Source organism: Taudactylus pleione, unplaced genomic scaffold (genome assembly GCF_031769625.1).
Source record: "Taudactylus pleione unplaced genomic scaffold, aTauple2 ptg000032l, whole genome shotgun sequence".
NCBI lineage: Eukaryota > Metazoa > Chordata > Amphibia > Anura > Myobatrachidae > Taudactylus > Taudactylus pleione.
Genome location: NW_028284434.1, coordinates 29,219,222 through 29,234,694, shown reverse-complemented (window position 1 = coordinate 29,234,694; position 15,473 = coordinate 29,219,222). Strand labels below are relative to the sequence as shown.

Here is a 15,473-nt window from a genome sequence, read left to right as displayed (position 1 = left end):
ATAAATGTATCAAAGTGCTTTTCTTTTTTGAAAGAACAATTAGCTTAACTGGTCAGGATTTACCTGTACAAAGGGTTGTTTATTTATTGAAACATTTGTGGCCGTAGTATATGTTCCCTGTGTTGTGATTCCTGCTTCCAAGCTATATATACAGTAAGTGTGTGTTGCAATATTTTTCCTCTGTCACTGGCTGACTTAAAAACACTAAGTCATTGACTGAACCACAAAACAGAAATGTACTGAAATAGACACAACTCCTATGAAACATGTGCTTATATTTATAAATAGCAGATCTGCTGACATGAGCAGGGTACAGAGTCTGACGATGAAACAGGCTGAACTTATTGAATTTAGGTTGTTTGATGTATATTATGCAGTAACATTGGAAACAATCATTTCTGCCACCTTCTCACCATATAGTTACATAGTGACAGTGACACAGTATTAGAATTAAAAACACACTAAATCTGGGTACACACTAGACAACTTGTGTACCTGGCCGACGACAGACGCGACAAATAACATATCGTGTGGTCTGTACACACCACATGATCTAGTGAATGATCGCACGATATGTTTTCCCCCACCGCATCCAAGAGCATGGAGTTGTCAGTCAGATCCCCTGATTGAGCAGCTTGTATGGCAGATTTGAGGGTGTGACGGACGACCCTGCGGAAGCGTTCATAGTGTGTACAGTACACACTGGATGATTTGAACCATTTGTTGTTCCGATCCGTTGGAAAACGACAAATCGTTTTTAAAAAAATCGTCTAGTGTGTACCCAGCTTTAGGGGCATGTTCAATTACCCGCAGGGTTTACACTGCACATATTGCAGTAATGGGGGGGGGGCTTGGACTGCAAACCCTAATTTTAAACATAATAGGAGGTGCTGCCATGCTGAGACTTGTAGTACACTGCAGGGGACATAGAATGCAGGCGCACACTCTAGGTATTAAGAACAATGATAGACAAAATAATCCTAATAATTAACATGGAGCATTAGTGAGGTTCTTAGTACATGTTTGGCCAAAAATGTTTGCCCATCCACCACGTCAAGGTGAACCCCATAAGATGGGTCCCTAACATCCCTAATACTAACACATTACGTTAAATTGATCCAGGACTTACAGGTAATAGTGCCCATTCTAATATGTAGACAGAAATGCAGGAACCTGGGCTGGTGCACATATTGCTCCATGTTTAATGCCTGGAGCTTTCAATCACTCTGCGTTTTCCCCGCACGTTAAACCCACGGATAATGCACACAAACTACCCATAGATTATGAGTTAAGTGCTGGAATCCATGAGTTTCTCCGCGCGATGAGGCTGCAAGAAAAAATCTGAGCTAGGTCCAACCCCTGGGACTTATCACATGGGGATGTAGCACTTATTGCATAGGTCCAGACTGACAATTAGCCATAGATAATTCTATTTACTAAAGGAAGAGAACCATTTTGGTTTCCCTCTGGCCCCTGGCCAGTGATAGTTAGCATTGGGTGTTACTGGTGACGGCTATTGCTGGGTCTTTCTGGTGAAGACATCCACATGCAAAGCAAGGGGAAATGTATTTAAAAAGGATCTCAGGATGGCAACTGCTGAAAATCAGCAGAGATAAAAAATGCATTATTATTTATCTGAAGCATTTTTTTCCAAATTGAAAAATCCATTAAAATGAATTGACTACTGAAATGAATGGCCCATTGACATGGATGTAGCTGCACAACTTTATAAATAATTTTTCCTTCTTCAGTAGAGATTAGTTTATTCTCTGATGATGTGTGATCTAAGTTTATTTTTGTTTCGTATTTTTGTTTTCTATTGATTACAATAAGAGGAATTTGCCTTGGATTACAATTAGAAGCTTTCCTGCGGGTTAAAACAAATGAGAAACATTACATTGGATTATTACAAGATTTTACATGTATCAAAAATTGGGAAGCTCCCATTGGATTACAATTAGATGGATTACAAATAGCTGAAAAGGTTTTTGGGGAGGGGTTTATTCTATTAATATTTTTTTTACAAATGTGTATGTTGTATTTGTACTAGTTTGGTGTGTTGGGCAGGGATCTTATGAGACTCTTAAGGTGCATACACACGTAAAGATTTTCTGTCCAACCACCCAACTAGTTGATTGGTTGGAATGGTAACATATGGGAGTAAATGATCAGCAATTTGCTCCTAAATGCCAGAAAACAGAAGAAAATGGTTGTTAGACAAGTTTGTTAAATGTTTGATCTAAACAATTTGTTCAAACAACAGTTTTTGTCCATTTTCCGGCGTTTGGGAGCAAATTGCTGATTGTCATTTACTTTCATACCTTACCAGATTTTCATTCCAACCAATCAACTAGTTGGATGGTTGGACAGAAAATCTTTATGTGTGTACCCAGCTTTACCATGATACTTTGACCACTGAATGGGTCCCAGTATTGCTTATTACCCCAGTTCCCACAACCCAGGAGGACTGAGAAGAGCCCTTGAACTTTTGAAAATGAAGCTTTTTGCTTCTGGAATGAGAAGGGGCTAATGAATGAAATGGATTCTGTTGTGCACCATTTGCATTCTGGACAAACCCACGTTACATACAGAGAAATGAACAAACCAGTGCAACATTATCACTAAATTATGTATCGTAAGCGATACTCAAGTCATAACTAAAGGGAAGAGTCCAAAACTGTTAAAAACACTTGCTTATTAAACTCTATTATATTCCCGTAGACCTTACACAGGATGATTTAGTATAGTTTCAAGACAACAAAAAAAACTGAAATGGCCTCATGTACATTCTATCTTCTCCATCTTCTGTGCATATTACAGCGTATACCATCTCCAAGGCAATGGCAATGCTTACTTCCCCAGAATGTGTGGGAGACTCATAAATTTTGGGAAGTGGGAGGGGGGTGGGATCCAGGGTCTTGATGATGCAATATAAGGTGAGTCACATAATCTTGGCACCACCCCCTGGGGCACAATGCCATAATGTTCAGAATTTCACAGAGGTGAGGATGATGGAAATTGCTGCACCATTCATCCTTGCACTTACCACCTGGACATCCCCTTTCAGGGGGAACTGCAGCAAAAATGGTAAGCATGATTTACAATATACTATTGATGGGAGCACTGTAAGATAACAACCATAGGGTCATAGCTATAGGCCAGTACAAAGCTTTTGTGTATTGTACATGAGAATTTGATTAATTGGACAGGGAAACCAGCCACGTGATTGGCCTAGATTTCAGCCTGTTAGATACAATGTGCAGAGGGGTGTTGGTTTTCCCTTACAAATCTGTGCAGAGTACAGTGACTCATCCTGGAAACACTCTTTGGAGAAATACATTCCCTCTGTAAGCAGCTGCGTGATATTAACATGTTGTTGAGCAGATTTCCAGCTTTGATATTGCAGAGAAAACCACAAATTGAGATAGAGGGAGCTGTGTAGTGACTCGATAAGGATGTTCATGCGACTGTCATTGATTTCCATCAGCAGTTACAAATCTTGATAATAGTGATAAGAGATTTTCATTACCAAGAGGGAAGTTCAAATGCATGTGGTACAAACTGGTACTTTGAAAGACCAGTAAACCCAGTTTTCAATATTAAGGGGTCTATGTACTAAGCCTTGGAGAAAGATAAAGTGGACGGGTATAAAGTACCAACCAATCAGCTCCTAACTGTCACTTTACAGGCTGTTTGACAAATGACAGTTAGGAGCTGATTGGTTGGTACTTTATCTCTGTTTATCTCTCACCGAGGTTTAGTACATAGTGCCTCATTTAAGGTAAGGAGCTAATCCAGCTAAGAGGTGCAAGTTGCACTGGAGAAACCATGTAGCTATGGAAGTGATGCACATGCAATGTTCTAATTGCATGCAGGAAAAACATTGGCTGCTTCTGCATGCAGCACACAAATGCTGGGCTACTTTATTTTCCCACTTAGAACGTGCCCCCTCTCCCAACTTGAAAACTGTCTGCACGTTTTAAATTTGTCCTTCTTGCAGCGCAATATAGTTCACACATCCACATTCCCTTACCATGTTATTAAACTAAGGCTTAAAAAATAAAAAGGAACTGGAGAGTGACAAATATCAAATTATGTAGTAAAAAATATAAAACCAAAAGGGTAAAAGAATTACAAAAAAAATTTGTAAAACCACAAATCGTCATGTGGGTTAGGGAGTGACTTATCACTAAGAATTTTGTTCGTGTTGAAATATCATTTTTAGTATTATTACAACATGTAACCAGGTCTGAAGCCGGAAACAACTGTTTCCATTGAACCCATCATCATTTGCAGTTACTCTTCGTCTTTCTCTGAATGCTGACACACTCACTTGAATTTGCCACAAGCGAACGCATTTGGGACACGTAGGTGACCTGCAATTACCTCTGACCGCAAACTAATATAAGCAATAAGTTACCACATTGCGTATAACAAGCTGATTGTCTGGTATTTGTACTTTTGTTTTTTAATGCAAAACACATACTAGTGGGCGTGAGGCCTTAATGATACCTTACAAAGGTATAAGGAAAATACATTATACATTTGGGGTTATTATTTACATGTGTGAACGGCAGCACAAAGACTAAATAAACTCAGCTACTTCATCTAATTTTATCTTCCGGTAGTGAAATCTCAGCCATGTGCAATATTCTATTTAAACATATCTCTGTCTGTTTTCACACTGGGCTCAGACTAGCAGTGTTGCAAGGTGAATTTATACAAATTGGAATGTATGCCCGCTGGGTAACATCACAGCTAAATGTGTGGTTTATTCAATCAGCATCATTAACAGTCAGGGGTAGACAGATCCAAGATAGACGTCAGCTCCCAAGATTGCTGTCTCCCTTTAAAACCATCCGTGTCAATAAATGGCAAAATACACAGGCAAGGGAAACAAATACAGACAGTACTCAGGTGCGATAGGTGCAAAGGGTGAATTTAAGTATAAAATTACAGAATGCATTCCAGAAAGATTGCTATGACTTGTATGGGCATTGCAAGTTAGCCATACATATTTCTGTTTGAGAAATGACAATTGCAGAATGTGTGCAAATTATGAAATGGGATTTAAATGCCGACAGCTGTTTATCCCGACAGCGGATGCCCGACAGGATCAAGATCCTGACAGAGGCAGGTAAGTACCCTAACCTCTCCTGTCCCCCCCCCCTAACCCTCCCTTAGTGGTGCCTAACCCTAACCTCCCACCCTAGTGCCCAACCCTAACCTACCCACGAGGGTGCCTAACCCTAACCCCCCTTACTGCTCTCTAAACCTAACCCTCCCAGGGGGATGCCTAACCCTAACCTCCCTCCCCCCAAACCTAACCCTAACCCCGCTAGACTCCCTAATCCAAACCTCCCCCCATGTGGCTAACGCTAAGGGTGCCCCAGACTTACCTTCATTCAGGATGTCGTCCTCGGCGTTCCGCTTCGGGATTATGATAGGCAACGGTATTTTGACACCTATCATAAATCCCTATCCGGCATTCCGCTGTCGGGATTGTGACCAGCGGCTACACATGACTACATCCTCAAATTAAAACACCTGCTGAGTTTCCTTTCTCAGCATTTAAATCTTATTTAATAATTTAACTGCATGATATAAACAATAGATACCAGTCAGATACTATGGGGTGTATTTACTAAGCAGTGTTAGGAGACAGAGTGAAAAGTGATTAGAAAGTGATAAGGTGCCAGCCAATCAGCTCCCAACTGTCATCTCACAAGCTGTGTTTTAAAAATGACAGTTGGGAGCTGATTGGCTGGCACCTTATCACTTTCTTATCACTTTTCACTCTGTCTCCTAACACTGCTTAGTAAATAGACCCCTAAATGTCATCTCTGTATAAGTAAGACTAATGTAAGCAAACATTTGATTGGTTGCTTACTTGCTTTGGGTCACAGCATGGCCATGTCTGTATTATTTCCACCATGTTATTGAATAACTATTAATGTGTTCATATTTGGCACACAGTGGAGGCACTCATTTTAGGACAGGACCAATATTTATGATACTTGCCTACATGGGGCCTCCCACTGCCCAGTGACCATGCGATGCTGGGCCAAATGATGCGAATCACATGATCATGGCACAATCCCTTCACCAGAAAGAACAGCGGCATCCAGAAGAGGAGCTTACACACCAGACAGTCCAGCAGAAGTTCCAAAAATTTAGAAGTCTACAGAATATTGGACTTTCCACCCAAGTAGGCAAATGTGATATGCATTACAAAATACAACCTAACAATGCAATAAGCACAAGTGCAGTGGCGTCCCTACCTCTCTTTGCACCCAGTGCAGGTAGCGGCGGGGAGCTTGTACTGCGCGCACTGGCAAATATGTTGGCGTAGCCTCGGGGGTGGGAGCGTGGCCTCACGGGTGGGGTGTGGCCTTGCAGCCCGATTCCCCATTTTTTGTCACACCGGGGGTGCAGAAGGTGCAGGCTGCCCCCAGGGAACTCCGTCACTGTGCTAGGAGATGAGTGCTGCACATAATGCAGAACCCGGCTCCTGTCCATGAGGGAGAACCAGCAATTTGGTGTCACCCCTCGGCTGGTGACATCCGGGTGTAGCCTGCACCCCCCTTGTGACGCCAGTGCACAAGTGACATACACAAAGCATGAGGACCTTATTCAAAGTGAATTGACAAGCTGTATTCTCATAAATACTGGTTTCGCCCACAGAATGTCTGCCTCCAATGTGCATTGATGACAAGTACAGTTTAAAGTACCCATTCCAGGAACAGTAATTGTATCAATTTAATGAAGCAGAATCTTAAATTACAGTGTCACACTAGTGATGCAGAGCAATGTGAATGAAAGCAGAGTATTGCATACTTGCCAACTGTCCCTAATTTCCAGGCACAGTTCCAGATGATAAAGATTTGTCCCTGGAAATCTGTGTTGCAGGAGATGTTCAGAATTTTCAGTACTGACCAACTGCACAACAATACTAATTTATGTCTATGTTAGGTTCAATTCTTACTATAGTTGATAAATCACCAAGGTTTATAAATTAATATTTATTGAAAGAGTATATTAAAAATAAAAAAAAGTACACTATTATCAAATTCACTACACATGACATGCTGGGCGTTGTAGTGCTGTGTTTGTCGTTACACTGTTGATAGTTATAGTAGTTGTAGTTATAATAGTACGTTAAGTTTCTATATATTTGTGCCTCATAAATTTACGTGCAAAGGATATAGTTGTACACTGATTTATTTTATTCTGTAACATACTATACACCTGCTAGTATGCTCTATTTACTACCTGCAGCACAGAACTTCTCAATAGCACTGTCATTATTACTAAGAAGATCTTACTCAGGGAAAAATCCCTTCGGGAGCAGTGTTAAAATTACCTTCAGTAAAACTTGCGGAAGGCAGAATTTTAATGTGTTAGGTGCTATTATATTTGATTTTGGCTTAAGTAGATAGCACTCAGCACTTGAACCTACAGTATGTTGTACAGCTGAATAATACATGCATATATTGTAATTTGGTTTGAGTGGTCCATGGAATAATGTTGACATTATCTCAGATGTATATACTTTAACCATGAAATACTTATATTAAATCAGGACAAAGTAACAAATTGTCTTGAGAATCATTGCTCAGAATTGCATACTTTTAAATGTCTGTATTAGCATAAATTAACATTTCTAAGTTTGGAAACAGTTGTGGTGTGACTGGGCACAAGCTTAGAAAGGCATTGAAAGAATTATGTTTTGTACATTTTGTCTCCGTACGCATCTGTCTTTCTACAGTAGTCTAGTAACAATTTCATGAAAATGTCTCGCAGTGTACTGTAAGTCAGATATTTATCATGTCATCTCATGTGTTGTACTGGATAATATTTAAACAAGAGGGAATAAGATGTATCCACTTTTATAAACATCCTGAGCTTTGCAGGAATGAAGAGACACTCTTAGAAGATGTCCCATAAATCAAGATAATCTATGGCTTGTCAACCAATTTTGGACGAATAATGTGTGTTAGTCAGTTTCAATGACGAATGATACTGTTGCAACCAATACTTAAGTTATAAATTATTAAAACATTTCTGTCTTACTAGTTGTCAGTAATTCTTCAAATTAAGCACATGATCACATTTGTCAAATATTATTATGACAGACACAGGGGTAAATTTACTAAAGTGAGAGTGTTTAGAAGTGAGTTTTAGAAGAGATGTTGCCCATAGCAACCAATCAGATTCTAGCTATTATCTTCTAGAAGGTGCTAGTTAAATGTTAAGTAGAATCTGATTGGTTGCTATGGGCAACATCTCTTCTAAAACTCACCTCTAAAAACTCTCACTTTAGTAAATTTACCCCACAGTGTCCTAGAATTACCATAAATCGGTCCATCACTGTATTTACTAAAAGTTTTGTGTAGGAGGAAATGTTGGCCAATATAAAGCTACATGTCCCACTTCTTAACACTACTGAGTGATTCAACTGAGTAACCTCTTAATCAATGACTTATAAAGAAGGAGCATGACTGTATCATCATATTATATGCGTGTTTATTTGTATATGTGTGTGCCTGTACGTGTGTGTGCAGGGGCGTAGCCAGAACTTTAGGGGCCCCAAAGCAACATTTTGAAAGGGCTCCTCCCCTACACTTCTAGAGAGAGATACCTCTCTCCACAGTGGTTATCCTTTTTTTGCCCATTATCTTGCCCTAGTTCATTTTATGCACCATACAGAAACTGTGCCCTATTTAATTTTATGCCCCATAGTATTGCCCTTGTTCACATTATACCACTCAGTGCCACCAGTTTATAATATGTCACAATGTAATGCTGCCAGTACACCTTATACCCCACAATGACTCCAGCTCACATTATGCCACACAGGGGTCAGGGAGCAGCCAGCTCCTACCTAAAGGGGATACTTTCTATTGCAGGACATTCTATTTTTTATCCCAATGGCTGAAGCCCAACAAGGGACTTAAGATAGGCATTGAAATACCAATGCCTATCTTAATCCGGAACACATAAGGACGGCTGCCCGAACAAGGTAAGTCCGGGGCGTCCTTAGTGTTAGCCGTGGGGGGGGGGGGTTAAGTTTAGGCTACATAGTGGGGTTAGCGTTAGGTTTTGGGGCGGAGGTTACGGTTAGGCACCCCTAGGGGGGAGGGTTAGCGTTAGGCACCATTGGGGGGGGTTAGGGTTAGGCACTAATGGGTGAGGGTTAGGTTTAGGCAATTAGGGTGGGGGTTAGGTTAAGGCACTAACAGGGAGGGTTAGGGTGCCTGGTGAGAGGGCTAGGGTTAGGCTACAAGATGGGTGGGTTAGGGGGAGAAGGGGGAGGGTGTGTATACTTATCTGACCTCTATCAGAATACCAACTATCGGGATGCCACTGTTCGTATTGTGACAGGAGCCATTCCGACAGCCGGCATTACATACCGATTCCCCTTTCTAGGGCAGTCCTAACATCTCAGAGCTCCCAGCTTTACAGAAACTGCAAACAAGAAGAAGACTACTCTCCGACAGTGCTGGCTTTACTGATTAGCTCAGCTGTGTCTGAGCATGAGACAGGAGTTTGGGAGATGGATCAACTTTACTGAGAGGGAGAGACATAGATCGTCACTGATGAGTCACTGATGAGTCCCCCTTTTCAGGCCTGGGCAATAGGCTGGTCCCAATTTCTTAGCAGACAATTTCAGGAACTTGGTAGACAACTATATGAATTCTGTCCAGGGCCCCCGAAACCTATGGACCCTGTAGCAATGGCACCCTTTGCACCCATTATAGTGTGTGTGTGTGTATTGTCCAGCCACCACAGTGACGGTCACATAAGCGACAACACAAACCACTTACCAACACTGGTGATTTTCTGGCTGCTCAGGTCTTGCAGTAAAGATCCTATAGCTGGATTGTGCCTGGAATATAACTCATACCGATTGATTCCAATGTGAAACTTTAACCAGTTTGGATAGGAGTCTGCATGAGCTTCTCCAGTAGGCAGGAAGTCTTCCTCCTCGTTACCTTCATTTGCTACATTTTGCCTATAGAGAGAGGTGATATCCTTAGTATGAACTCATGCAGGGGCATAGTGCTTGCAGTCTCTGCAGTCTATGGATATGATTTAGTACTGATGACAAAAGAACAGCGACACTCACTGTGCAATGTGTTGCAACTGACTATTCAAAGGAATAACAGACATATTTTCCTTAAACAAACAAATGCAAATCTTGGAGATACTAGGTTACAGACGGTAAACTACTGTAAGTAGCACACATGCCTGCTGATAATAACGCTGTCTGTAAAAGATGTCCCTAAATTATGCAAACAGTTACTTGGATTGTAAACTGCTCTATGAAGGTAATCTTTCAAAGTCAATGGGAAAACTTTCTTGAAGATGTCTGTGATATAACAACTAACACTGTAAGCTTGCAAAATGAAAAAACATTCCTTTTCTGTCTTTAAAAAATATTTTTTATACATTTTTTTGGGAAAATAGTGATTTTCTGTTCTCTTTACACTGTACAATTTCCTAGTTTTTATTGTAATATACCATGTATTGTATAAATGATGTGGTGTTAACTAAAACGCACCCTCTTTTTTATCACCAGCATACCAAGAGACAGAAGTGGCTGAAAAAATGGGGGTATAATGCTTTATAACAGGGGTTCCCAACCACAGTCTTCAAGGCACACTAAGGGTTATAAGTGAGAGTTTTTAGAACTGGAGATGTTGCCCATAGCAACCAATCAGATCCTAGCTATTATCTTGTAGAAAGTGCTAGATAAATGTTAAGTATAATTTGTTTGGTTGCTATGGGTAACATATCCACTTTTAAAAACTCTCACTTTAGTAAATATACCCCTAACAGTCCAGATTTTAAGGATAGCCATACTTGAGCACAGATTACTTAACTAGTAGCAGTTATTTTGATTTAACCATCTGTGCTCAAACATGGATGTCACTAAATCTTGGACTGTTAGTGTGCCTTGAGGACTGAGGTTGGGAAACACTGCTTTATAATATGCAGTTCAAAGACAGACAATCTTGGGGGCAAGATTAGGCAACAAACTTCGCTCTTCCACTTTTAGAATTGTTCTGTAAGTAGGATCCATTACATTTTTTCTTCGTACATGATGTAACAACAACAAGGGTATACCAACATGCCCCTACTATGTACTTCTGTACAATATGACTACATGACCTGACCCCAGCCTAGACCACAATCTTTACCCTCCACATTCCCTATCATCAACTTATCAGACTCCCGAGTTCCCACGGCACAGGTAAGACAGGTGAACAGGATGGAGTTGTCAAAAAATGTTTTGTGTAAACTCCGAATTTCCTTGTGAAATGCAGAAATCCAGAAAATAAGTGGTTAAAATAAATACAATGTTGGGGGGACTATTTCTGGCTTCCAAGTAAAGTTAAATCTACTGTATCAGACAGTACTTACTACTAGAGCAATATTATTCAACATTAAGAGATTTTCTTCAAACTATGAGTTTCTAGATGCTACAAACTGCTAGTGTAATACTAAGATACTTCCCATCCTTCCATCATGACCCAGGGCAGTGAACTCACTTTTCTCTATTGGTCATAAGATAAACCATATTAGTTATACAGGTTACAGATTGGGCAATGCCCATATTAATTAGAATGTAAGGGTTCAATAACTGCCCTGTAAAATCAGATGAATATGACACATGATACACACATACTGTACTGCAATTAGATCACGCATGTTGCATCCCTTTTACAACGCAGCCTGTATGTGAACTGACTACAGGGCAGCCATGCAGCATGTAAGACACGTGTCCGGATTTATACCGCTGATCTGGTTAGATCTATAGGTATAACATCAAATGTTGACATTACTTGGTGGTTTCATGCAACTTACCAGTCTTTGTGTGTTATTTTTAGAACATGTATACTTTCAAAACCCATTGATTTAATGAACCTCACAGTTAGTGTAATAAAAAAGATAATGAATAATGAACAGACCACCAGGTACTTTATCTATAGATTTAATCATTATCACTGGTACAGGGGCCTGTGGATTGCTACATGAAGCCTTGCATTAGACAAGATTGCAAATATTCTTCCATTGCTACTACATAGACCTGAAACCTGGTACAGATAGTAAGTAAATTAACCTTCAGGGCACAGCAGGTAAAAGTGATTACGAGCTTACAGCTCAAATTTAATTTTCAATTACTGACCATTTATAACCTAAAAGCCATTATTAGTTACAAAAAAGTGACTAAATGAGCAGGTGGTGTAATATCTGCACATGTCAAATAATATCTGTATGTAACATACTGCAAACACAACATCTCTTATTAGATAAGATAATGGTACATTGAGAAAATAAAGAGCACCTGACTAATTACATTTCCAGGGCAATATGGCATAAAATAGCTGATTGTATATACTGGATCTGATTGTGACTTTAATTAAGTCTTGGATACTCCAATTATCTCGTTCTGCCATAGAAAAGGATAAAACAGCTGTATAAGACAATACAATGTCACTTTGCTTGAAAGAGGGTGCTATTGTTCTACAGTCAGCTATATTGATGATTTTATTATTGCTCGCTTTGTTTCCAAAATTGACATTTATTTTCGGCAGCTTCAAGGGTCACTTTAACTCTTATTTTGCCAAAGGGCTGTGACAATGACGTTAAAGGTTTAAAAAAAAAAAAAACAAACACAAGAAAATGATGTGCTTTGGTTAAAAATTAAAATACTGTGACAGAAACTGGGGATATTATCTGTCTGGCAGCAAGCTTATGTATCTGTATTTTGCAATAAGAATCAAAAGGTCAAAGTTGAATTGCCTCTTACACAATTCTTCACATTTGCACAAAATCTGGTTAGCTGAAGCATTATGTTATCCTAAATTACTCCTGGCTCTCCCCGATGCTAGCACTGACCCCGAGAGATTGACCTACTTACCTTTTCTGAATGACGAGATAAACAAAATCCCATAAGGCAACCATACACATGTAATTTCACCACTGTTCTCATGCAATATATTAAAATATCTTACGTCCAGCAAACATTAATATGTATATAATAGAATATTTTTATTTTTCTGTTTTAGGGGTATATATTTACTAAGCAGTATATTTTCAAAACCCCCTATTTCTTTTTTTCTTTTAGATTTTGCCTGCTAGATTTAAAAGAGCAGTACTATTTAATACAAATCAAGCTTGATTTTACATTTACAGTACTATTATTGCCCTTTTAAATATGGCAGGCAAAACTGATAGAAATCAGGAGTTTTGAAAACCAACCACTTATTATATATACCCTTTAGTTTGTTCCTCCTCTCAAAATATAAAGACATGATCAAGATGCTAGAGACTTTATAGCTATAATGAAATCACAACATTGCATTCTATGCCAAGATAGCATATAATATTCAGTACATATTTTAACATAATTATTAACACAATATGAACATATAAGGGTTAACTACATAATATGCCTCCAGTGAATAACTTATGCCTACTTTTAATAAGGATGAGAAATCAGTGTTCACACACTTACCATTCCTGATTTTCAGCAGCTTTGGGGTTAAATCTGATGTCACTGTTCACATTAAATAACACATCATCTTCAGTGAGCTCAGGAATAGCACCTTTGAATAAAGGATGCTGAAACAGGGCAGCCAACCTAGAGTAACCAACCCCAGACTTTGGCTTGTTTATGCTCCCATCTTGGATCAGCTGCTTATTGTTCAAGTCTTTGACAATTTGTCGATGCTCCAGTTTTTTAAAAGACTCGTTTTTGTCCATAATTCCAGTGATTTTCTCTAATGAATGAGAAGTGAGATTGGAGCTGGGGTCACTGCTGAAATCCTGGAGAATCCTCAATGTGTGTTTGTTAGGCCATCCTGATTCAGCTGTATTCTTGGGTCTCTGTTTCACCCAGCCCTGAGTGTCATCATTCAGGTTGTGAGTACAGGAGCACCCTACCTCTCCATCACTCCTTGTAGCTCTCTTTTCCAGCTTTGGTAGTAAATCTATCATTATATGCATTGTGCAAGCAATTAAAAACACCATCAGTATCAACACCCTGAACTTGCGAACTAAAATCATCTTCATTTTGGCAAGGTTTATAAGACTTGCACCTTTTTTTGATTTTCTCTGCACTAAAAAAAAGCTCTTTCACAGAAAGAGCTGAGTGACATATACAAAATAATTTCAAGATTGCAAAGTAATCCCTGTTAAACTACTAAGTGTATTATTACATTTATAAATAAAAGCATAAAACAATAAAGCGGACATAAAGTTATCCCTGCTAAGCTACTACTGTGTTTTTAATATTATATTTATAAATAAGAGCATACATTAATAAAGAGAACATAAAAAGAAGTCTACAGTTTCCTTGCAGCCTTATTGCCAAAGGGACATTTAAATGGATGAATTATGGATGTGGATAGCAGGGAGTCAGTGGAATGTAGGTAGGGAGATTTAGCAGGGGGAAAGCATGGGTTTATGAGATAAATAAGACAATCCGGGATGCTGGGCTGGATAACGCACAGCTCTGCTCCCCATCCTCAGTGAGCTGATCCCAGGATACAGCAGCAGGGCTATCCAATTCTGCAGGATTCTCAAAACCATTGGCTCAGGATAAGTTCTATGATCCAGGTATCGTCTTGCAGCAGCTCCTGCTGGGGACCCAGTGTGCTGTCACAAATCAGGTCTGTTTGATCCTGCATCCAAACAACATTGGTTGCCTGTGGACATTTCTGCAACACAAGCTGGATATTGCACAAAGAGCATAGGGAGCCTAGGAGAAAGCAGGGATTGTGCTGGCTTCTTGGCAATCATTGAATTCCTAGGTTCATGTCAGCCTGGATACTTTAGAAGGTAACGTAGGAGGGAGAGGAAAGGAGGAGAGAATGGAGGTGAGAGGGAGAGGGGTAGGTCTTTGGCAGGTGCAGAGTGAAATCCCCTTTCAGTAGAAGGCTGTAGACTGGCTGAACTTGCAGTGCTGCAGCCCCAGCCTCCTGTGGGTGTGTTACATTTGAGCACAGCCGTGGAGCCAGCCTTCTGCACGTCACAGTTAGGAGATTGGCTAAATAAACGTTACTGTGATAGTAAGAGGACAGGGCTAGACCAGAAGTAAATCTCTTTTCTCTTCTTATTTCGTGATACATTTATTCTCTCTCTCTCTCTGCAGCTCCATCTGGAACAAGGAGAGGGCGTCAGTTTCTCAGAGGTTCTAATAAGAGAATCCTGCTAATCATTTCTGTAACAATGATACTGTACACTCTGGTCCCATGTTACATGTTACAATCCGGTCCCATGTTACATGTGATGTGACAGCCTGATACATGTTACAAGTTACAGTCTGATCCCCACATGACAGATCCATGTGCAGAGAGCAGAGACTTTCCATATAGGAGGTTTATGCAAACTTATCTTATTATTTCTAGCACCTGGATGAAATAATCCCCAAGCATCATAGCATTTATTTTATATAATTGTCA

The 15,473-nt window shown here is 39.8% G+C and overlaps 1 protein-coding gene across 1 annotated transcript in view; it reads right to left on the bottom strand.

Moving 5' to 3' along the window:
• Nucleotides 1-14,966, bottom strand: part of FAM20C (FAM20C golgi associated secretory pathway kinase) — a 196,769-nt gene extending 181,803 nt beyond the window's left edge. The window contains exons 1-2 of the mRNA XM_088451973.1: nt 13,526-14,966; nt 9,828-10,015 (exon numbers count right to left, since the gene is read on the bottom strand). Coding sequence (XP_088308099.1) covers nt 9,828-10,015; nt 13,526-14,082 — 745 coding nt within the window. The 5' untranslated portion in view covers nt 14,083-14,966. The remainder of the gene's footprint in view (nt 1-9,827; nt 10,016-13,525) is intronic.
• Nucleotides 14,967-15,473: the final 507 nt, after the last annotated feature.